Source organism: Rattus norvegicus, chromosome 7, assembly GCF_036323735.1.
Source record: "Rattus norvegicus strain BN/NHsdMcwi chromosome 7, GRCr8, whole genome shotgun sequence".
Lineage (NCBI taxonomy): Eukaryota > Metazoa > Chordata > Mammalia > Rodentia > Muridae > Rattus > Rattus norvegicus.
Window position 1 is genome coordinate 107580524 of NC_086025.1, and position 24701 is coordinate 107605224.

Here is a 24701-nt window from a genome sequence, read left to right on the forward strand (position 1 = left end):
CATTGGTGTGTTGACTGCATGTACGAACACGTGAGGGTGTCCGACCCCCTGGAACAGGAGTTACAGACAGTTGTGAGCCGCCATGTGGGTGCTGGAAATCGAGCCCGGGACCTCTGGAAGAGCAGCTAGTGCTCTTAACTGCCGAGTCTTCTCTCCAGCCCCAGCCCTTTGCTTCTTACTGAGATTTGTACATGAGTTGGCTTCCCCAATCTCCTACTCATCTATCAACTCAAGCTAGCTAAGGGCCTTCGGAGGTGTTGTTCCCGCAGCCATGTACCTGCAGGACTCACTGACTCATCTGTGAAGGACTTTGCTTAACAGTTTCCTTTCTGTCAGCCTCAGGCTATGCCCTGGACTCTAGCGGAGCACCAAGCTTATAGGAACAGGCTATGAAGCAATCCTCTACCAACTGTCAATCAGCTTCCTTGACCTGGTGCTGGGGCTCCTACCATGACGATGTTACATTCTCCCTGTCCTGCTTCCTCTCTTCCAGTACCTTTCTCAGTTCGTGTGCTGTGTGAATCCCATCTCAGGGGCATGTTTGGAGAACAGAGGTGTTTGCTGCTGGCTTCCAGCTCTGTCTCCAGAGACCATGCAGGGCCTAGCACCTAGAGATCACCAGTGGCTCTACAGCAGGTAAATAGGAAGTGAAGGCTAGCAGAGGTGAAGCCTCTGGGAAATGCAGACGGGAGTGGATAGCCGCCCAGTTCCACCTGCCAAAGGCCATGTGGATTGCCTGCTGCGGTCTGACCTCCTCCCTGATCTGTGGGTGGAGAGATAAACCAGGTCCTGCATCCCTGGCTCTCTACACCCAGCTTCGCTCCTTTTCCCTGGAGCTTGGCTGGGTCTAGCTGCTTGTCCTCGTTGGGTCTTCCCTACTTGCCTAACTGGGAGAGGGAGTTAACTCTGTGGAGAGGTTGTGCTTAAGACTAAATGTTCCCGACCCCTCACTGGCCCCTGTGACCCACAGCAGCTTAGCTGCTCTTTCTTGCAGGGCCTCGACGTCTGACTTCCCTCCACCTTTTCCTGCTAGCAGCCTGGGCAGAGAGTTGGCAGTTGTCCCAGACTGTAACCTACCAGAGGCTGGAGACAATGCGGATGACCTGCTGGTGGACGCTGGTGAGCAGTGTGTCTTGTGGCTCTTTCTCCATCAGTGTCTGTAAGTCCACGGGAGAAGGTGCTAGCGAGCTGACCTCACCTCGGACCCCAAGTCTTAGTCCCACTCCATGCAACCTGGGCGATGCTGCGGCTTAACCCACACTGCAGTGAGATCTGGCCCGCCCTTATAGAGCCAGTGTGGCCTCTGGCACGAGACGGGCCAGGTCTGAGTCTTGGATACTGAGTCCTAACTGCCCACCCCTGGACTAGCTCCAGGCCTCTCTGCCTCTTGTTTCTTTATAAATCATCCCACTTGCTGTTGGGTCTCAGGCAGGGGACAGGAACCTGTTTTGATCAATGGCCCTTTGCTCCCGGCACTACCGCCCAGCTTCTTGTGCATTTCTCATTATCCCAAAGAATCTACCTGGGAACCCAGAATCTGAAGTGATTGGTCTTGGACCTGGGCCAAGAAATTATGCAGAATGCAATGTGTTGGGCTTCCTGAGTCTCTGTGGCATTGCCTGTAATGTGGGCATAGTTGGTCTGCTCAGGGTCCCGGCAAGACCCAACTAACTCAGGGCATGTGGAGTATTTCCAGATGGGGCTGGGACTGCCCTTGCCCTTTCCCAGGTCTGAGGGAGGAGGTTTCCTGTACTTAGGAAAGCCGATGGTCTGAAAGAGGAAGCTCTACCTAGGAGGGGCTGCCCTGAGGGAAAGGCAGCCGGTGCTCAGGGCCTGGCACGTACCATCAGACACTCGAGGAGCTCACTCGTCTGGGAGAACTCGTAGCTGTGGGCCCCCTCACTTCGGCTGATGGCCCCCACCAGCATGGAGATGCTCGTAAGGAAGCTTTGTTTCAGGGTCTCATCCTGTGTAGGTCAAGCCCCAGGGCACAGATCAGGCTGAGAGCCCAGGAGCCTGTGGGAGAGAGCAAGAAGCGAGGCCAAGGCCACCATCTTCAGGCACCCTTGGGTCAGGGGCCATGGCAGGGATCACTGGGCTGGGGGCTGGTGGGTAGGGTTTTCTTTAGGAAGGAGCGCATGCTCTTGGTTTAAATGTGTGAATTCTATGAGCCTGGTCAAAATGTGAGGGGCCTGTGAGGGCTTCTGGGGTGTGGTGACTACAGCCTTAATGGGTAAGACTTATCGCTGGCCATTACAACAACCCAGGTCATGGTACTCCTTAGAGAAAGGTATCACTCTGGCCTTTTAGGACCCAGCCCTTCCCAAGTGAAAAATCCAACATTTGCTTTGTAAGAAGTGGGGGATGGGGTCCTTATCAGACCAGAGAAATTTTCAGGGATAATAAAGGCACCAGGGCAATGCACACACAGCACAGGAGGCTTGGCGGGAGGGCAGGAGAGTTGGGCACAGGCCAAAGATGGCCCTGGGCTTCTCTGACTGCAACTGGGGCAGGGCAGAGCTGGAGTCCTGGCTGTGTCCTGGGGAAGGTGCAGGACTGGGGTGATGGTGAGCGAGGTAACCTGTACCCAGGAACTAAAGCGGAAGTAGAAGATCATCCTGGATAAGATGTTGTCCACCCATGGCAGGATGTGGCTCTTGGCCCAGGCTGCCATCTGGCCGTAGGAGAGGAGCATGGTGCTGCTGGCCCACTTCCACCGAAGGTCCTTGTTGCTCTGGGTGTGGGGCTGGGAAGGAGTAGATTTGGTGTCGGGTCTTGCCCACAGTCTACTTGGGGAGTGGTGAGAGGGGGTACCCTGATCTCAGCAAGGAGGGGGAGGGGAGTGTCTAAAGGGTCTTTGCTCACCAAATGAGAACTGTGGAAGTGGAATTGGATTTTTAGGGAGATGGGTCCTGGGGATACCAGGACATCAAAGGCGATGTTCTATGCTCTACTGGAACTGGAAGAGTGGGGGCCTCTCCTGTGATAGCTCTTTCCCTATAGCTCAGCACCTGAATGGGCACACACACACACTTATGGGTTAAAGATCATGCTTCTATCCAGACAGGCAGTAATGGGCAAAGTGGAATTTCCTGCTTGGGTGCGGCCCAGAGTCACCTCTCCTCTCAGATGTCATCACCATACTAGCATGGTGGCGTTATATAACAGTGACAAGTACCCATGGAGAGTCAGAGGCATGCACTTCAATTCTGCCATTTGCCAGACGTGAAGACCCAGCAGAGCCTTCTCTGGGTTGCAGGGTTAACCATAGCAGACCTGCAAGATCACAGAGAGCCTCCCCAACCCAGGAATCCCCATGGAAAGGCTCCCAGGTACTGTCTTCTGGGGGAGTCATGTAGGGTGCAGTAAGGTGGCACAGAGTGGAGTCCCCTCCAATGGCCACAAGCAGTTCTCGGGTCACGTGTCTCACCTTTTGGGGTAGATCTTTGCCTCAGTGACAACCATAATCCTGCAGGGGTTGCTATGCTTCCCTTCATGCAGTGTGGGATTTGATGTCCACTCCTACTCCCCCAACCCCAGCCTACAACCCCAGGAACCCTGAGTTGATACCTTCAGGGAAAGGTTCTGTAGGCTCCACCTGAGCGGTGTGCTCCGCCCGAACTGTTCTAGGATGGCCCAGGCATCGTCCAAGTGGCGTACGGCAACCAGCCCCACTGTGAGAGCAATGCCCTGTGGGCAGAGTCCCCGGAGCCAGTAATTCCCCAGTCCACCAGCAGGGGCAGGCACTCACCCACAATCTAGGACTTGTAGCCCAGAGCCCAGAGCCCAGACACCCAGGAGGTGTCTCTGGTGGAATTGGGGAGGCAAAGAGGCAGAAAGGGAGCTTTTGGGGCTGGTTGTCTCTCGTGCCAGCTCAGCTCTGAGCAGATGTCCTCGAGAGCAGCAGTGAAGATGTCTGAGGTGCAGGAGATGCGATTAGGACTTAGTTTGTGACTGAGTCAGAGATCACGCTGTGATCAGCCTTCAGGACATGATCAAGAGCAGGGCTTAGTGTAAGGCAAGGATCAGGCCTCAGTGTGTGTTCATGGTCAGGTCTCAGATTGGGAGCAGCACCAGGGCTCAGATTCTGACTGGAGAACCACTGTTTGAGAGTTATAAGGATGCAGTGTGAGACCAGATTCAGGAGGTCTCCGTGTCAGGAGCAAGGTAGAGAGGCTCAGTGTGTAACCTTCGGGGCTCACTATGGGAGCAGGATTAACAGTCAGTGTGCCCGCTCAATGATCAGGGTTCATTGTGAAACCAGGTAGGGGGCTCACTCTGTGACTAGAAACAAGGCTGAGTATGGACAGGATCAAGGCTCAGTGTGAGATAGGACCACGGTTCAGGATGTGATGAGGATCAGAGCTCTGTGTGATGGAAACCAGGAATCAGTAGGTGACCAGCACAACTCAGTTTATGACCAGTTAGTGTGTGACCGACCGTGACCGAAGCTGTGGTTTGGGTTATGCAGTTAGAGGGTCAGAGGAAACTGGCCTTTACCTCCCCACCCCCTGCCTCACTCCCCCCTGTTTGGGAACTCACCTCCCTTTGCTTGTCCCACTGGTGAGATGTTTCCAAGAGGGTTTTGAGATGCGTCCTCACGGTGGTGCTGTTCTCCTCAGCTTGAAGGATTAGCCCGTAGTAGACAAACAGGAAGGCCTGGTAGGGTTCAACATCCTGTCCTGAGCAGGACCCACCTGACCTGAGCTCTTATGATCAACTTCCCCGGGGTTCCCTGGGTTCCCTCACCCTGAGACCACCCTTCCTATCTTGCCTAAGGATGGTCTCAACCACAGCCTGTAGTGAGGAAGGGAGGTACTTCTAGTCCAGCCTGAGCCTAGTTCCTTCTCTCTTTAGATGCACCAGTTTTGTTCAAGGGCCCTGCTTCTCTGGGGCACAGCCCATGGGCCTGCGTGGTGAACAGGCTGGGGCCCTTGGGAACCGTGAGGGGCCTACCTTCTCTGGGGCATGCTCTTGCTGTGTCCTTCCAGCCTTGGTGATAGCCCACAGCAATTCCTTGGACCATACATCTGTATTCAGGAACGGCACTGACTTTCTGGTCATCTGTGAGCAGGTGAGGCGAGCAGGGCTGGAGGCATTTTCCTAGAGCCTCAAAGCCCTGGCTTCACTATCCCCTGCTCCTCCCTCCTCTATGTTTGCAGCACTTGTGCTTGTTGGGTGGATCTCAGAGACGGGGAGTGCATTTCTCAAGCTGTGTTCAGCCCCGGAGGCTGCAGTGTGGCACAGTTCAGTCTGTTTCCCAGTGTCCTTCCAGTGCCTGGCGCGGTGCCAGCCGGTGATAGGCACTTGACTGTTTCTTAATGAAACACGGGATTCTGTAAGGTTCCAGCTTAGCTCGGTAAGATGGCTGAAATGATGTCTAAGAGTCCTCCATTTCCAACGTTCCCAGATGCCGTAAGTCAACGACGAGCCTGAGGTTTTTGTTCCCAACATTCTTCTGGTGTTAGGGTTACCCCTTCACACCCAACTCTTGGAAAGTATTGATAAATGGTCAAAGAAGTTTGTTTAAAACATATAAGCTAAGTTGAAAGATACAGTTGAGAGGGCGATGCCCCCTGGTTTCTCCTTTTGGAGTGGTAATGTAGATTCTGTGGCATTGCATGTTGGAAGTATGCCATTTTCTTTTTGATTTTTACAGGTTACAATTAAGGGATTGCCTTGAGATTGTCCTGAAAGAGGCCAGACTTTGGACTTTTCAACAGTGTTGAGACTGTGAAAAGCTATGAAGACATTTGGAGTTGGGTTAAATGCCTTTTGTTCTGATGTGGTTACAAGCCCGTAGGGACCAGGAATGGAATGTGGTCACTTGAAGGATAATGGCCCCCATAGGCTCATATATTTGAATGCTTGGTTCCTAGTTGGCAGAACTATTTAGGAAGGATTAAGAGGTATTGTAGGAGGTGTGTCTCCAGGGGGTGAGCTTTGATGTTTCAGAAACCTACAACATTTCCAGTTTACTCTCTCTCTGTCTCCTGCTTACAGACTAGATGTAAGCTCTCACTGACTGCTCCAACACCATGCCTGCCTGCCTGCTCCCATGATCCTTACCGAGATAGTCCTGGACCTTCTGATGCTGTGAGCCAGCCCTAATTACATGCTTTCTTTTATAAGTTGCCTTGGTCACAGTGTCTTTTCACAGCAATAGAAGAGAAACTACGACAGTCCATTTTAAATTGCAAAAGGGAACATATTGATGAAGGAGGCATAAGCTCAACTTGGTTGCTATTGATGAAGTGGAAATTAGAGGCCGAGGCAATGGCTCAGGGGCTAAGGGAGCTTACTGGGCAAGCTTGGGGATCTGAGTCTGAAACCTTAGCACCCACCTTGAAAAACCCCAACCCAGCCCAGCCCAGCCCAGTCCAGCCCAGCCCAGCCCAACCCACCACAACCCAAGCCAACCCAAGGCAACCCAGCCCACCCCAACCAACCCAAGGCAACCCAAGGCAACCCAGCCCACCCCAACCAACCCAAGGCAACCCAAGGCAACCCAAGCCAAGCCAAGCCAAGCCAACCCAACCCAACCCAACCCAGCTCAGCCCAACCCAACCCAACCCAATCCAACCCAGCCCAGCCCAACTCAATCAACCCAACCCAACCCAGCTCAACCCAACCCAACCCAGCCCAGCCCAGCCCAGTCCAACTCACCCCAACCCAAGCCAACCCAATCCAACCCAGCCCAACCCAACCCAGCCCAGCCCAGCCCAGCCAAGCCCAGCCCAACCCAACCAACCCAACCCAACCCAACCCAAGCAACAACAAACAAATCAAGCACTGTTGGATGTGTCTGTAATCCTAGCAATGTGATTATCCTATAATGAATATTCAAAAAAGAAATGGAAATTAATATTTAACTTGGGCCAAGACTGTGTAAAGATTAGATTCATAATATTATTTTCACCAACTTAGGACCACAGACCATTAAGTTGGAATGGAGCTGGGAGGTTTCTATTGCTGCTGCCATAGGGTCTTTGCTTCTGTGTGTGTGTGTGTGTGTGTGTGTGTGTGTGTGTGTGTGTGTGTGTGTGAATGTGGAGACGCTGGTGGGAACAGGCTTATTATGTGCCACCAGTCTTATCACACCTGACACACAATTATGGTGTGGTATGTACTCCTTGATTATGATAAATGACTCCGTTGCTGGCTTATGCAGCCACACCTTTGATCATTACTTGAGTATATTTCCTGCATATATATCTATATCTATATCTATATCTATATCTATATCTATATCTATATCTATATCTATATCTATATCTATATCTATATCTATATCTATATCTATATATATTTCTCACTCTACAACAGTGTCAGCAGGCAGTAGCCCCATACAGCTTGTAAGTACCGACTCTTACTTTCATCAAGGCCCTGTTTGCACGGCACTGAAAATGCCCAACAGATCTGTAACGGAAAAGAAGTGCTCTTTGGTGGCAGGGTGATTGAATTGACAGCTTTTTGTATGTGTATGTGTGAACATTTTGGCAGCACCAATTAAAAAACAATATTGACACAAATTAAATCCCAAAATACAATTGTTTAAGCAACTAAACTTTTAGGGATTTATCCTAAAGAAGTCCTAAATGAGAGACACTGAGAACCCAAGGGGGAGCGTCTTGTAAGGCAGATGACTGTCCTAGAGTGCCCCCTGTAGGTAGGATTGTTTATGTCATCCCCTAGTCTTCCTCTATCCCAGAGATGGATATTACTCCCATTAGATGGCAGAACCTGCAAAAAGCTTGCTTGTCCTGGCTGGGCCCTGCTCTTGGTCCTTTCCCTTTCCCTGCTTTCTAGGATACAGAACAGATGCCAGTTTGACCCCAGATTGTGACTCCTTGGATGCCTCCAGGTTACCCAGAAATAGTAGATTGTGTGTGTGTGTGTGTGTGTGTGTGTGTGTAGGGGGTCCTGTCTTCTCACCCGGTTCCTTTTGTCCCTTCAATGTGATGAGTACTGCAGCCTCTTGTCTGCAATGTGAATGCCAAAACTCTGAAAATTAAACATTTTCCTCCCCATAGTTCTGCAGTCTCCTCTGTGTGTGGCCCAGTCTGACCCAAGCTGGTGTGGCATGGATTGCAGGGCTTATGCATACCTGTCTTTGCAGCACGGGCAGTGTCAGTGTTTCTGTCTGTGCATGTGCTCTACACTCTGCTCAGATCATCCAGGGACTATACAGGGCAGGCACCATTTCATTTAGAAAAATCAGAATATTTGAAACTTTGAAGCCTATCTATTCCCAATTGATATATATATACATATATATTACATACTATATATGTGTAATGTTACATATATGTATATAAATCATATCTGTGTGTAACACACATATGTATGTAACATATATGTGTATAATGCATATATGTATATAATATATATAACACACACACATACACACACACACACACACACACACGGGCTGCAGAGATGGCTTAGTGGTTAAGAGCACTGGCTGCCCTTCTAGAGGAACTAGTCTTAGTTCCCAGCACCCACATGGTAGTTCACAACCATGTATAACTCCAGTTCTGGGAGATCCATTGCCCTTTCTGCAGGCACTGCATACACATGGTGCCCAGACATACATGAAGGCAGAACACATGTCAGTTCTTTCCTTTATGTGGGTCCTGGGATTGAACATCAGGGTTGGTGTAAGCACCTTTACTCATGGAGCTGTGTTACCATTTAAAACCTTCAGGCGTCGTTAACTTACAGTGAAGTGCACAGCACAGAGTGCAAGAGATCTGAACACACATTAGAATTGTGGGCTTCATATACCTTCTAGCTCCTGGAATCTGCACAGAGCTCCCGAGACTTGCCACCAGCATGACCCTTTCTGATTATAAATTAGTGTCGGCTTTTCTGGAATTGCCTGTATTTAAAGTCCTTCAGTGTGTGCTTTTTTTTTTTTTTTTAAGCTAAGTGAATATTTCCGAGATCCATCCAACCCGCTGCCTGCATCCAACTTCATTTTATATACATAATTTTTTTTAATTTGGAATTTGATTGTTTTTAATTGGTTTGTGTTCGTGAGGCTTCCCCTTGTCTGGCTTCCTAAGGTGGACATCCAGTTGTAGGTTCAGATCTCTCACTGGGGACATTGCTCTGCCAGCCCTACATGAGCTACTCCCTTGGTAGCTGGCAGTACCAATGTCCAGTTTGAGGCTAGAGCAAGGATGGCTGCTGTGCGCTTTTTGTAGGGGCGTGCAGGGTCCACAGAACAACACCACAGGATTCCTCAGAGTCACAGAACTCCATTGGAGTCCTCCAGGTAGAACTGGGCATTTTCTTTGCTGGAAGCAAAACTCAGGAAAAATCCCGACTTGCCAGATGCTGCCCTGAATAGACAGACCAGACCTCACCTGCTCTTAGTCACTGTCAGCTGACTGGTGACACCTAGTGCCTTAAGATGAAGTGTGATCCAGTCACCTCTCCCCACTCAGGTTTAGAGGTGGATTTCAGACCTGCTTCCTTGTGTCCATTTCCTAGGCAGCTAATGAATAAATTCGTTACTCTTGCAAGCCTGCAGTTCAGTGACTGGCCTGCTTGCTGTGCAGCTGGCAAAATGGGCTTGGCTCCGAACAGGAAGATTCTGTTGCCATTCTCAAGGACTATTGAGGCTGTCTGCTTCTTCTTATCTCAGTTCTGATAGTCTTCTGTTTTGCAAGGAATCCTTTATTACAGAAAGTGTTTGTGCAGTTGTTAATTAGTCTGTGCTGAAAGAGACATTCCCCCCTTAATCAGTATGGTGATATTTTGTGAGGAACTTGTTTTCCTTTCTTTGTGTTTGCTATGTAGACCAAGCTGGCCTCATACTTAGGGCACTTCTCTTGCATTGAGTGCATTTTTCCTTCTTTCTATTTATCTTGGATTTAGTTTTTTCTCCCTTGGTAGCTTTTAACAATGAAGTTGTAGATCCTCACTAATATTTTAAAAAAGCCTTTTGTACCTCAGGATGTTCAAATAGGTTTTCATTAACACATAAAAATATTTTTCTAATTTTCCTTCAGATGTCTTTCTCCTACATTTTACTGAGAAACGAGTTATTTAATCCCCAAGCATTTGGAATGTTTTCAGATATATTTTTAACACTGACCTCTAGTTTAGCTTTTGGTCATAGAAGTCTTCTGTTTGGTTTTAGTCCTTCTAAATTTATTGGATGTTGATACACAGTGTGTAACACACACAGAGAGGCAAGTCCTACTTATTGTAGGGAGGATCCCCAATCAGATGACTGTGGCTAGTGATATTTCTGGTCCTCCTGTCCTCAGTGACGTATTTCTTGCAATTCTGTTTCATCTCTCCAACCACACTTCTGCTTCTCTGCCTGTTGCCTGTCACAATGCTGATTACCAACACTGAGCAGCAGGGCCCCCTTGGGTTCTACACTGGACAAGACCTTCACAACCACCTTTCCCCATTTCACAGATGAACAAACTAAGCAACAGAGAGGCAAAGGAAGTCAGCCCAGGCCACAGTTGTGAGTAGTTGACATTGGACTGTAAGCCAGTACAAGCCTCTCACTTGGGAGAGGGTCAGAGATGGGCCTGTTGTGGGACTGCTTCTGGGCTTGCCACACCTTCAGTTCACCCAAGCCTTCCCAGGTCTTAACTCTGGCCCCTGTGTTTTTTCTAGTCCCCGAAGTTGAGTGGCATGTACTTGTCTGTGTTGAGCATCTACTCTGTACCAAGTGTCTAGAGACCAAGATCAAATCCTGGCTCTCCCAGTGACCTTGGTCAAGGTACCTCCTGCCCTTATGCTTGGTGCTTATCTGTAAGTGGAGATTCTCTGTCTAACTTCCTGCCGTCCCTATTTCCTCTTCCTCTGACCAATCCCTTCATTTTCTCCACCTTTCCTGTTTCCCTCTTCCTCGAAGGCCACAACAGGGGCTCCCGGGTAAGCTTGCTGTCTCTCATTTGCTGATACCCCTCAGAAATTCTGGGGTGATGGGCTCCCTCTGTACCTGAGAAAGCAGATCTTTCCAGCTCTCTCTGTCTTCCTTCTTGAGAAACTTCTCTGTGGGAAAAGAGGGTAGGCTACAGGCCAGGTCTAGCACAACCCTCTGCCCCCAGACACCATCTGCTCCTGCCTGGTGGGATCCACAGATATATGGTAGGGCAGCCTCCAGTAGGAAGAACATGAGATGGAATGGCGGTGAGGGTCTAGAGACTGGACCCCTGGTACTGCCTGTGTCCAGTGGTTAGGCTGCTTGCCTTCTTTGGACCTTGCTTTCCATTGGTAAATGGAGGGTTTCTTTGAAGCCTGGCCTTTTGGGATATGCTGTGGTCCCTTCAGGTATAGAAAAGTCAGGCTGGGAAGGGACACTTGGTGGGACTGAAGGCCTTTTAGGAAGATTGGGAATTCTACCATGATGGGAGGCTTGCTTTGGGGATCCCTCTGCATTGGAAGGGCCCCCTACCCTGCCTGTTAATTTGGAAAAGGGGAGGCTGAGCTAAGTCAGATCCTGCCTGGTCTCAGGCTTGAGCACAAACTTTCTAGAATATCTTTGGAGCCCCCCCGCTTCTTCTTCCTGCCTGACCTTGTTGGCTGTTGACCTGTAGCTCCCAAAGCCTGACTAGATGTGGCTCATACTGCCTGCCTCCTATTGGAAACCCTTTAGAGTGGCCTTCCAGCCAACTGGTCCTGTCACAACCAGCACCTTCTTGATTGGGCAAGATTTAAAGGATAGCACATGCACGTGAAAAGAGTGAATGAATGAAGCAAGCAGAAAGCCCAGGGTACGAGGTAAGGCAACCTCCATGACTCTGGCAATCAAAGTTACTTCTTTGAGCTGGGATTCTCATCTGCCTTGTGTGTCCAAGGGAAAGCAACTCGACAGTCAGTAGAGAGAGGTGTCAGGGCAGAGTGACAATCTCACAGGGTCTTGGCCAACTCCTGAACCAACAACAATGTGACTCTATCAGACTGTATCACAGAGGTCCTTTCCCCTTCATGGGAAGGTCTGTAGAATGGCCAGGGCTACTGAGGGCTTGTGGGGCATGGAGCTCAGAACTGCTGAGGGCTGGTTGGACTGTGGGAGTGTAGGGCTTCAGAGCTGTATGACCCATGTGTAACTATAGCCACAGGTAGAGGGTGGTCCCAGAGGCCCTTCACGGTCTCCTTCCATTGCCCGTCCCTTGATCCACCCTATGACAGCACATACCTTGAGAGAACAGGATGCCCATTACATATAGCAGGCTGCGGTGTGGGAAGACACCCGTCAGAAGCTCCGTCTCCAAGTGCTTGGCTACTGCCGGCCATGAATGCCGACAGAGGGCCAGTAACACATTGCTGGCTGCATCTTGATATATATCATCCAGTTCCTGAGCAGGGGAAGAAGGGTGGTGGTCAAGGGGGGTGGGACATATGGAACAGGGCGAGTGTGGGATGTACCAAGCCGGGCAGCTCCACGTGTATTGCCTTTACCAAGCCATCTTTTGGATAGAAGACAGGCTAAGGGAACCTGAGATGGGCTGTCTCCTGATGCTGGGCTTTCTAGAGCCCACAACACGAGTGCTGTCTTTGTTCCCCAGTCTTTACTCCCACTCTGCTCCTGCCTGGAGCTCCAATCCCTCTTGCTCTAGTCAAACCCATGTTTATTTGTAAGTCTGCTTTCAGGACATTCATAGGGCCTCTGGCTAATGTCACCTTTCCCGTGGAGCCCAGGCAGCTTAGGATGTCAATCACCCCTCCCCTCCCATTCTTTGTCACCATGAGTTTTGAGTAGAGGCCACATTTCCACCTTAAGACCTCAGTCTGGACAGCCAGTGTTTGTAAAACTCCACGGAAGAGTCCAGCCAAGCCCCTATCTACCTGCATGAGGGCCATTCCCAGGCAGCTAGGAGCCACAGCTCAGCTGTGCCTGCAGCTCAGTTAGGTGCCATACAATGCTCTTCTCAGCAAGTCTGCTGTGTTTTGCCAAACCTGCTCCCACCCACTCAGGGTGCTGTTGGGTGGGGTTGGAGAGAGGTGGATCCAGCAGGATATAGCTGCCTGCTCGAATCTGATGGTTTGGCAGCATCAGCCGGGGTAGATGTCTGAGGCCCCTCCCCCTCCTGCTCTCCCTTGTGATGCAGGAAATTGTCCTGTGAAATCAATATACCAATTACAGCTTATTATAGACACAGTTGTGAGGGCCTCTCGTTAACAGACTGGATTGAATCTGATTTTGCGACTTAAAAAAAAACAAACAAAACCCCCCTAAGACTCCCCCAAAACATCACAGAAGTCCCTCATCTAAAACTATATTTAGGAGATTAAAAAGAGGGAGCAACAGTAATCATGTTCTGAAAGCCAGGAACTGAAGGACAAGGGAACTGAAAACCTAGGGCTATGCCAGCAGCAGGGAGCACTGAGATCTGCCCCTCTCATCACCATCCCCTGCATCTGGAGGGACTGGTGGCCTGGGTATGATGGTGGCAGTGAAAGGGCTGGGAGGACAAGCCATGCTGGGCAGAGCTCTGGATATGACAGGGAGGAAACCATACAACCTTCTACACAGTAAAACTGAGAAACAACTGACTGGAGAAAGGGAGAGGCTGGACATAGAGGACAACACCAGGTAAAACTCTTTATGGACAATACAGTACTCACTGTGGAAAGTGCAAGAACCTGAAAGCAGGGCATATAGAAAGCAGGACATGTTTGCAATCATCCTGCTGGGGAGGCAGCAAGGGTGGATCCCTACAATTGGCTGGTGAGGTGCCAGCCTTATGTACTCAGTGAGCTCCAAGTCCCAGTGAGGGACAATGTCTCAAGAAACAATGTCCTCCTGAGGAACGTCACTTGAGGGACCTGTGGCCTCCATGTGCACGGGCACATGGGCACCATGAATATGTACTCATGCTAAACAAATCGTGAAAATCGATTGATGCCACCGGAACAAGAAGAGGTGCCCTCCCTGAATGCTATTAACAGTGCATGCTGTGAGAACACACATCTTTTGTTTTATCCCTGGTTCCTTCCTCCTCGTGCATGGTAGAGCACAAAATCTAGAATTATCTTATATGTCCTAGCTTGCTTTCTGTTGCTATGATAAACATCATGACCAAAGCACTTGGAGAGGAAAGGGTTAATTTCACCTTGTAGGTTATAACCTGCCACATAGGATAGGCAGGAGCTTGAAGCAGAAACTGGAAGAATACTGCTTATTGGCTCTCTCCTAGTTCACAGTCAGCTATCTTATTTACATAGCTCAGGCCCAGCTGCCTAGGGAATGGGACTGCCCCAAGTGAGCTAGGCCCTTCTACATTAATTAGCAGTTGTGAAAATGCCCCACAGACAATCAGTCTGATAGAAGCAGCTCCTCGGTTGAGGTTCTCTGGATTCCCAGGTTAACAGCAGGGATGAACCATCACATTCCCCAAGGCAGGCTGCAGACACCCTTGTCTTTCTCTTCCGTTTTGTCTTGGGGCAGATCATAGAGACCTTCAGACCTGCCTTGTCCCATAGTGGGTCATCTGACCTTATTTCAGGGAGTTCCTGCCCTATGCCTTGGAGGGAGGAATGTTGCAAACAGCAGCAGGAAGCCCCTGAGCCCTTGAATGCTCCCCCAGACAGGTCATTTCCAGGAAATAGCCTGCACAGGTTAGGGTTCACACATTCCTTGACAGCTCAACCCAGAGAAGTCTCTGGGAATTGGGAGTACCTGGAGAGCGCAGGAATGCTTCCTTCCTTCCCCACACCTCTTTCTATGCACATGCTTTACAGCCTTCCCCTGAGTTCCCTTAGCTGCTTGAGATAATTAAGTGAAGACTGGGAGGTGGTTGTGGGAATCCTGGTCTGTGGTTGTTGTTCAGGGGAACAGGTATGACAGCTGGGATTGTGACAGTGTCTAAAGGGGGCAGGCGGCCTGGGGATTGAGCCCAGCCTTCAGAGATGGAGGCCACCAACAGGTAGAAAGTGTCAGAGCCTCCTTGGTTTGGGGGATGCCCTGCTGGTGGCTACAGCCTCAGAGCTGTTGGATGTTGGAGCCAAGCACACACCTCCTCCAAGGTCACAGGCTCCTGCAGCACCTGAGGTGGGAAAGTGAAGATAGATAAGATGTTGGTTTCCCCTAACACCTAGAGGGGGAATGAAAGAGAATGGCTCTGTGAACAAAATCGAGGTCTCCTGAAAATTAGAATTCTGAAGGGGTGACACGTTAGAAGCTGCTGCCTGTGTGTGACTGTGAATGAGAAGTGTCACAGTAACGGGGGTGGGGTGGATTTTATTCCAAAGAGGAAGAGAGAGGAGCAGCAGGACTCCCGAAAGAGGTGACAGAGAAAGACAAGCTGTGCAGGGAACAGAAATAAAACTAAGCCCCAGCCCTGGCTCCCCCGCACCCCTAGACTGAGGTGGGATGGGGTAAAGGCAAAGCCTCATTTACATGTGTTATAAAATTTGAAAAATAAAGATTCGGAGGGGTGCTGGAGGCTGGGGAGATGGCTATGACAGTTAAGACACATCCTGCTGCTCTCCCCGAGGACCCAAGCTCAGTTCCCAGAATTCATGTTGGCAGCTCACAGTCACCTACAGCTTTAGCTTTGCTTTAGGGACCCAAAACCCCTTTCTGGCCTCTTTGGGCACTTGCACACACACACACACACACACACACACACACACACACACACACACACACAGAGAGAGAGAGAGAGAGAGAGAGAGAGAGAGAGAGAGAGAGAGAAAGAGAGAGAGAGAGACATACACACAAGTCTTTAAAAATTACTAGTGTGCAGATCTGTACATGTGGGCACACCTGTGTGCATGTGGGGCTCAGGGGACAGTTTTGGGGAGCTGGCTTTTTATCTCACCTCTATGTAGGTGTCAGGAATACAACTCTAGGTTTGCACTGAGCCATCTCAGCAGTCCAGGTTTGTTTATTGTACTTAAAAAGAAAGCTTTTGTATTTTTCACACCCCACCTTGTCTAGTATTTACAAATTGTTCTTTCCTGTTCAGATTTCCATCTCTTGTTCCTTCCCCTCTTCCTCACCCTCTTTGTTCTTTTTTTGTTGTCTTTTATTTAAGCCCTCTTCTTCCTTTTCCCCTTTCCTGTCCCCTTTTTTCATTTTATGTGAGTACACTGCTGCTGTCTTCAGACACACCAGAAGAGGGCATCAGATCCCATTACAGATGGTTGTGAGCCAACATGTGGTTGCTGGGAATTGAGCTCAGGACCTCTGGAAGAGCAGCCAGTGCTCTTAACCGCTGAGCCATCTCTCCAGCCCTATTTCGTTCTCTTTTTTTCTTTTTTTTTTGGAGCTGGGGACTGAACCCAGGGCCTTGCGCTTGCTAGGCAAGTGCTCTACCACTGAGCTAAATCCCCAACCCTTTCGTTCTTTATATATATAATATATATTATATACATTTTATTGCTTACCTTAACCATTGTACCTTGACAGCTTACAATATCTCCATAATTTCTGCCATTTTCTTTTCTGCAGTTATCAGTGATGTAGCAGTTAGCTTTAATTGATCTTAATTATGTTTCTTTTTCTGCTCTGGTTTGGTGTTGCTGTTGTCATAGTAGCTTGTTTTCTCTTCTCGGAGTGGTGCTTGGGATTTAACCCAAAGAGAAAGGCTGGGAAGATTCCAGAATAAAGTCTCAAGAGGCAAATAGCCCAGTAGATGAGCAAACCACACAGCTCAGGAACATGAGAAACACAAAAAAGTAAAGCATTGTTACTTCACTGCTGCAAAAGGCCATGACTCTTCCACTACTAAATCAAAGATATGGGGAGGGTTGACATGTCAGTGTATTAACAAAAAGATACGATGTGACAGTAAAATATATTGAAACAAGTAGATAAAGAAGTAGAAAGCCATGGAAGAACATGGGCAGGAGAGCCAGCAACACTGAGGAGTTCAGTAAGAAAGCTGAATGTCGGAAAACAACCAATAAAACAAGTCAAACAGAAATGCTGGAAATGAAACGCTCAGTATATCAGAGAACGCTGGAAACAAAGGATCACCAATATGGGAGGAATTTAACATGAAGTTGAGATTTTTTTTTTTCTTTCGAGACAGGGTTTCTCTGTGTAACGGAGCCCTGGCTGTCCTGGAATTCACCCTACAGACCAGGCTGGCCTTAAACTCACAAGATCTGGCAGTCTCTGCCTCCTAGTGCTGTAATTAAAGGCATGTGCCAGTCGAAGACATCTTATATTCAGAGACCAATTAAAGAACAAATAAACATGGTCATAAGTTGTAGGAATTCTGAGGGCTAACTACAAAACCAAATATGAGAACCAATGAGTAGGAAAAGGGGCTAGAAGTGTAGTGGAAAACCCCCCAAAGGAAGGGAAAGAGAGGGCATCTAAGAAACAAGAGCAATTTAGAACCCCAAACAGACATGCCTAGGCAAGAGTCACTCAGTGCAGTCACAGTTAAAAAGCCAGGACTACCGAACAAAGACACAGGGCTGAATATTCAAGAAGAAAATGCTGACTTAAAGTTCAGCTGATCAGAGTGATACCAGACTTCTCAGGGAAGATGCTTCAAACCCTCTTTGAGCTCCAAGAGTAAAGAATTGACAACCCAGAAGCCATATTTACCAACCTTCTCTTAAAAATTAATGGAGGAATAAAGACTACAGAAATGGAGAAAGAAAGCTGCAGAGTTTTCTCCAAAACAAGTTCCACTGATAGTTTACAGAACAAGCCAGCATGTACGTGAAAGTCTGAAATCAAAGCATTGCACCTTATCAGATCACGATAGAACAAAACTAGAAAGTAAATAACAAGAGAAACTACATGAACTATACAAGTATACACTGGTTAAATGGTACACTCTAGATGTGAGTTGCTGAAGAAATTAAAAAAAAATCCTAAAAAATCAAAGGAAAATGAAAACAGCTTCCTAGGAATGCAACAAAGGTGGCTCTAAAATGAGAGTTCACGGGCAGGTGCTTATCTTAACAGCAGCAGCAGCAGCAGCAACAACCACTACTACCAGAAAGAGAAAAAACACAAATAAAAAGGGCAACAATGTATCTCAAACTCTTAGAGAACAAGAGTAAGCTACCAGATGGGATGGATGTGCTAAAGATGAGGAGGAAGCAAGTGACACAGGGACTAGAAAGACAACAGAAAGCCACTGTGAACGGAGGAGCTGGTTTTCTAAAAAGATACATTATTGCAAACCCTTTGTAGGGAGCACCTGGAATGTTAAACGCGCAGTGCTGTTCCTTCAAGGGAAAGCATGGAAAACGTTGTAGTCAGCTCAGACGTCTGGGGTAGATATGCTTTCTAGTCTGGTGACCTCTGTACAATCTGTGTGGCAGGAGACTTTCTGGCACCAGCCCCCCCCCACCCCCCAGACCCATCTCGTCGGCTTGCATTTGTGAGTTAATCTGTAGACCCTGTCTTTTTCCGCAAGGTGTCAGAGGTACTTTAACAAAGACTTTCAATGTAGTCAGATCTGTCTTGGATTTAGCTTACTTTGTTCCTCAAAGAGATTTAGGTAGCTTTGTTGATAATGTGGGATTTTAGTTGATCAGCACAAAAATAGCTGTTTTTTTTAATTAACCAGATTGTGCTGTGTTTTAATAACCCTAAAATAAACCACCTGGGGGTCAGACTCCCGAAGTTTGAACAAACACCAGATACTGAGTCCCACTGAGCTGAAGCCTCCCACAGCTTATTACTCTGCTGCCATGAAGGTTGCAGAGACACCTGCAACTCTTAGCAAACAAACCAAGAGCTGGAGAGACGAAACAATTAAAAAGTTGGAGATGAGGTGGGGGCAGCGGGACATTATCACCAATACCAATGAAACTCAGACAACCGTTAGGGACTACTTTAGAAGACATGGTTAAATTCCTAGAAACACATGGCCTGACCAAATTAAATCACGTTGCCAGAAACAACTTCAACAGGTGTAGAATGAGTAGTACGGACGAGACAGTAGTGAGGAGCCTCCCAACAAAGGAATCTCAGATCTGGGTGAGCCTTTAAAGAATTAGCATCAGGACTCCTCAGATCATCTCATACCAAGGAGAGATACATACAAGGAGAGATAACACTACAAAGCCAGTGTTATCCTGAGGTCCAAGTTGGTTACCTTTCACATTGCTGGGACACATGAGGAAGATGACTAACTCAGTGGAAAGTTAGCTCTGGTTCAGTTTGAGAGGGAATGGTCCTCATGGTGGGGAAAGCATGACAGAACTTGTGGGTGGATTCCTTACATCTTGGTGTGTTAGAAAGCAGAGAGAACTTGAGATAGTGTAGGTCAAGTCTATAATTTTCAAGGCCTGCTTTTCAGTGGCCCCTTTTCTATAACAAAGCCCCACCTGGTTAAGGTCTCACAACTTCCTAAAACAGAACCATCGTAGAGGGGCCAAGTGTTCAAACACATGAACCAGTGAGGGACATATCACACTTAAACCAAAACAATAGCTAAATCATATAAAGGTATGAACACACACACACACACACACACACACACACACACACACACGGAGAAAGAGAGAGAGAGAGAGAGGCAGAGACAAAGATACACAGAGGAAAACAGAGACAGAGACAAAGACAGAGACAGAGAGACAGAGAGACAAAATTCCCAAATGTACGTAGAAAAATTTTCAATAAAATACTATCAGACACAAATTCAAGAACACATTAATACCATTGTGGTGGTTTGAATGAGAATGGCCTCCATATTTTTATATATTTGAATGCTTGGTTCTTAGTGGGCTGTTGGTATATTGGCTGGTTTTGTGTGTCAACTTGACACAAGGAGTTATCACTGAGAAAGGAGCCTCAGTTAAGGAAAATGCCTCTGTGAGACCCAGCTGTAAGGCAATTTCTCAACTGGTGATCAAGGTGGGAGGGCCCAGCCCATTGTGGGTGGGGTCATCCCTGGGCTGGTGGTCCTGGGTTGTATAAGAGAGCAAGCTGAGCAAGCCAGGGGAAGCAAGACAGTAAGTAACATCCCTCCATGGCCTCTGCATCAGCTCCTGCCTCCAAGTTCCTGCCTTGTGTGAGTTCCTGTCCTGACTTCCTTTGGTGATGAACAGCAATGTGAAAGTGTAAGCTGAGTAAACCCTTTCCTCCCCAATTTGCTTCTTGGTCATGATGTTTGTGCAGGAATAGAAACCCTGACTAAGACAGGAAGGATGAGAAGTGTGCCTTTGTTGGATGAGGTGTGTTCTTGTTGGTAAGGGTGTTTTGTTGGCGATGGGCTTTGAGATTTCAAAAGTCAACAGCTCGCTCTCTCTCTCTCTCTCTCTCTCTCTCTCTCTCTCTCTCTCTCTCTCTTCCTGCCACAATGCTCCCTGCCATGATGACAATGGACTGACCCTCAGAAACTGTAAGCCTCTCAATTAAATGCTTTCTTTTATAAGAATTTCCTTGGCCATGGTGTTTCTTCACAGCAACAGTGACTAAGACAGAAGTTGGAACCAGGGAGTAGAGTATTACTGACAGGCCTGACCATGCTGTTGTTTGGAGGAAAATGGAAGATTTTGGGACTTTGGACTGGAAAAGTGGATGAACATATTAAGTGGAGCTTACAGGGCTATAGCAGGAACATGGGAGACAGTGATATTTTGGCAAAGAATGAGGCTGCTTTTCGCCCTTGTCCTTAATGGAAGAGTTCTGGGGTTAATGCCACTGGCAGAGGAGATTTCAAGGCGTTAGTATTGACTGCATCCTGTGTGTCCTGTATGGCTATTAGTGCCCACTTTCATGCAGATCTACAATGAAAAAGAGCAAACAGTGTAACGAGAAATAGAAAAAGTACAACTTGAGGAGAAAAGGGGCTAAGGAAAGGTAATGACATACTGGGCTGAAGGAGATAAAAAGTATAAAGGAAAGTCTGATGCTACATGGAATAAAAAGAGTGCTAACCTTAGGGCAAGGTCCCACCTAGCTGACCTTTCAGTTTGTGAGAAGGAATTAAAGGAAAGCTTAAGTAGCAAATGAAACCACCATAGAAGGAAAGCTGATACAATGTAACTCGAGGCTCTCAGGTTCCAGCCCCAGCAAGCAGGAGAACTCTGTAACTTTGGCCATGTGGTTCTGGTTTTAGTGTGAAGAATATGGGAAAGGGGCTGTGGAATTTTCCTCTCCAGTTATGGAAAGGAGGGGAAGCCAGGCCTGTGTCAGGGAAGTCTTTGCATGGACACCTGCAGAGGCCATTGTGTGAAGCTTTGAAGGCGAAGCCTGGGTTGTGTTGGAGACCTCAAGATGTTGGAGATGCCGGAACTATGGGGATACTTGCCAAGGAGAGCTGCTGTCTGGGCCTGGAACCTGCCCAATAGAGAGAACTGTGTTGCAGGCAACAAAGGTCGAATGGATTGGAGTTCTGAAGAGCCCTTTGACATTGGACATGGAGATGCAGAGTGGCATTTGCCCAGCTGGGTTTTGGATTTGCTTTGGCCCAGGATCTCCTCACTACGCTCCCTTTTCTCCCGTTTTGGAACTTAATATAGATTCTGTGACATTATATGCTTGAAGTATGTGATCTGCTTTACAGAGAGTTCTAAGAGATTCCCTTGGGTCTCAGAAGAGACTTTGGACTTTAAACAGTGTTGAGACTGTAATAGATGATGGTGACTTTTGAAGCTGGTCTGAACGAATTTTGCATTATGATGTGACTATAAGCTTACGAGGGCCCTGGAATGGAGTGTGGTGGTTTGGATGAGATTAGCTCCCGTAGGTTCATATATTTGCATGCTCGGTTCCCAGCTGGGAAGGATTAGGAGAGGTGTCTTTGTTGGAAGAGGTACATTGCAGGGAATGGGCTCTGAGGTTTCAAAAGCCCATTCCAGGGTCAGTCTCTCTCTCTCTCTCTCTCTCTCTCTCTCTCTCTCTCTCTCTCTCTCTCTTCTCTCTCTCTGTCTGTCTGCTGTCTATGGATCAGGATGCAAAGCACTCAGCTGCTTCTCCAGAACCATGCCTGCCTTTCTGTCACCATGTTTTCTGTCACGATGGTAACAGACTAGTCCTCTGAACCTGTAAGTAATCCCCCAAATAAATGCTTTCTTTTATAGCAGTTGCCTTGGTCATGGCATCTCTTCACAGAGATAGAACAGTAACCAAGAAAAATCATACACCAAAATCAAGTTGGCTTCATTTCAAGGATAGTCTAATATATGGAAATTAATAAAGTGTCCATAGGATAGAAATAGAATGAGGGATGGAAATCACATGACCATATCATATGATCATATGAGTAGACGCCGAAAAGGCAACTGATAACATTCACATCTCATAATAAAAACTCTGAAGAAGCCAGGACTAAAAGGAGTGTACCTCAACACAATACAGGCCATACATTCAAATACCTCAACACAATACAGGCCATACATTCAAATACCTCAACACAACACAGGCCATACATTCAGATCTACATTGAGCGCTCGATAAATGAAGGCAGCTGAGGGCATTTCCCCTAAGATCAAGAAGGAGACAAACATGTCTACTCTTTACCCTTGTATCTGGTATAGAGTTTGAATTTCTCGTGAACGTACAAAGATACAGAAACAAATGACATGAGAAGAACTCAAATTACTTCCGTCCCATTTGCAGATGACGTGATTCTTTCTATACCAGTGCTTCTCAACATTCAGGATACAGTGACCCTTTAATATGGTTCCTCGTGCTATGGTGACCACCCCCAACCATAAAACTGTTTCATTGCTATTTCATAACTGTGATTTTCCTACTGTTATGAATTGTAATGTAAACATCTGATATGTGATCTCTGTGAGAAAGGGTTGTTCGACCCCCAACAGGGTTGTGACTCACAGGTTGGGAACCATTGCTCTACTAAAACCCCAAAAGACACCACTAGAGAACTCTTAGATCTGGCAAACACTTAGCAAAGTAGCAGGACACAAAAATGAACATGCGAAACTCAGCGGTTTTCTATATCTCAGTAATGCTCCTATATTGATAATACACATGCTAAGAAAGAAAGCAAGAAAATAAATCCAATTTACAATAGCGTCGAAAGCAGCAATGGAGACATAAACGCAGCAAAGGAAGTGAGAGACTTGTAGCATCAGCACTTTAAAACACTGCCCAAGGGATTTAAAGAAAGCACCAGAAGACAGACCTTTCACTGTTAATGGATTGACGGGATAAATAATATGAAACTGGCTACCTTACCAAAAGCAGTCTACAGATTCAATATGGCCCCATCAAAATGTAATGATGTTCTTCGTAGAAAGAGAAAAAAATTTAAATTAATATGGAATCTCAGAAGATGCTGGATACCAAAAAACTCTAAGCAGTGAGAGTCATGGCAGAGGTATTGACACTACACCACAGGGCCACAGTAACAGAGCCAGCGTGGTGCTGATGCAAAACCAGACAAACCAACCAATGGGATAGAGTAGAGACTCCTGAAATGAACACACTATAGCCTCTTGATTTACAGCAAATGTGCCAAAAATATTTATGTTGCAGAGAAGAATGGCTTTTAAAAAATGGTGTTGGAAAAAAAGTCAGATCATCCCCACGTGGACGTCTTAAACTAGATCACTATCTCTCACAACAGATAAAATTCAATTTATGATGGATCAAAGACTTTCACGTAAGACTTGACAACTTGAAACTAATCAGCTCTCATCTCAAAGGGGATAGAAGATAGTTTATTTTGGAGCCGAGTATGAGTGACCATAATCTAGAACACAGATTTAGTCTTCTCTAAATTCCATGTCCCAGGCAGGTGGCATTTCTTATGGACTTTTCATAGTGACAGAACAAAAGAAAGCCAGAGTGGAGGTATTTTCCAACTAGAGCAGGGAGGAGGGCTAAAGCCAGATGGGCCTCTACTTTAGGCCTTAGCTGCTGATAACATCTTATCCCTTTGGTTGGTGGGAAACTAGGGTTTTGATAAATTAATGCATTCTAAAGGGTTTTTTAAAAATATGCTAGAATATTATGTCTCTTAGTGATGGAGTATTTGTTCTCATGCAGAGGAGGGCAAGGAGTGGCTGTTTTAGTAGGCTAAAGATAGCCCACGATAAACTGCAATTAAGCTCTGGGTTTGCACCGTTCTGCCCTCTCCACATGGCTGAAGTCAGTTAATCAGCCTTTGCGGACACAGATTCCTTCCAGGAATTCTCGTTCACATAGGCACAGGCCAGGACTTTCTGAAAGGGACTCTAATAGCTCAGGAAACAATTGCAAGAATTGACAAATGGGATTGCATGAAATTAAGAAGCTTTGGCACAGCAAAAGAAACAATTATCAGGGTGAAAGGTCAGCCCACAGGATGGGGTGGAAATCGTTGGTAGCTATTCATCTGACAGGGGATTAATATCGGGAGCATTTAAGGAGCTAAGAAAATTAAACACCAAAAGACAATCATCCAATAATGAATGGAGCAGGCAGTTCTCAAAAGAAGCAGTACAAACGGTCAATAAGCGTCTGAAAAAAAGTTCAACATCCTTAGTCCTCTGGGAAAGCCAAGTCAGAACTACATCGAGATTCCCTATCATCCTACAGAGAATGGCTGTGTTATAGTTTGGTTTCATGCTGCTGTGGTGAAACACTCATCGACTGAAATCAATTTAGCGTAGAAACGGGTTTATTTGACTTGTGGGGGAAGTCAGGGCAGGAACTCGAGCAGGAACTGAAGCAGAAATCAGGCAGGAACACTTGGTTTAAGCCTTGCTATCTTTCTGCCTAGGGATGGTACTGCCCATAGTGGGCTGGGCCTTCCTACATCAATTAGCAGTAAAGATACACACTCAGGGTAATC

General features: G+C 47.3%; 1 protein-coding gene across 24 annotated transcripts in view; it reads right to left on the reverse strand.

Annotated features, from left to right (window-relative positions):
* The window catches only part of Mroh5 (maestro heat-like repeat family member 5), a 75133-nt gene that overhangs the window by 28757 nt on the left and 21675 nt on the right, over positions 1–24701 (reverse strand). For 20 of the 24 annotated variants that reach the window (XR_005487233.2, XR_010053841.1, XM_039080228.2 and 17 more), the window contains 8 exons: positions 12173–12332; positions 10973–11025; positions 4957–5064; positions 4543–4659; positions 3571–3690; positions 2588–2746; positions 1845–1967; positions 1078–1157 (listed from right to left, as the gene is read on the reverse strand). Coding sequence is in view for 22 of the 24 variants with exons in the window: in XM_039080228.2 (XP_038936156.1) it covers positions 1078–1157; positions 1845–1967; positions 2588–2746; positions 3571–3690; positions 4543–4659; positions 4957–5064; positions 10973–11025; positions 12173–12332 (920 nt within the window). In the remaining 2 variants the exon portion in view is untranslated. Of the gene's footprint in view, positions 1–1077; positions 1158–1844; positions 2017–2587; positions 3172–3570; positions 3691–4542; positions 4660–4956; positions 5065–10972; positions 11026–12172; positions 12333–24701 lie in introns of those variants that run through there. The other 4 variants (XM_039080233.2, XM_063264640.1, XM_039080241.1 and 1 more) reach the window with 3 other exon arrangements.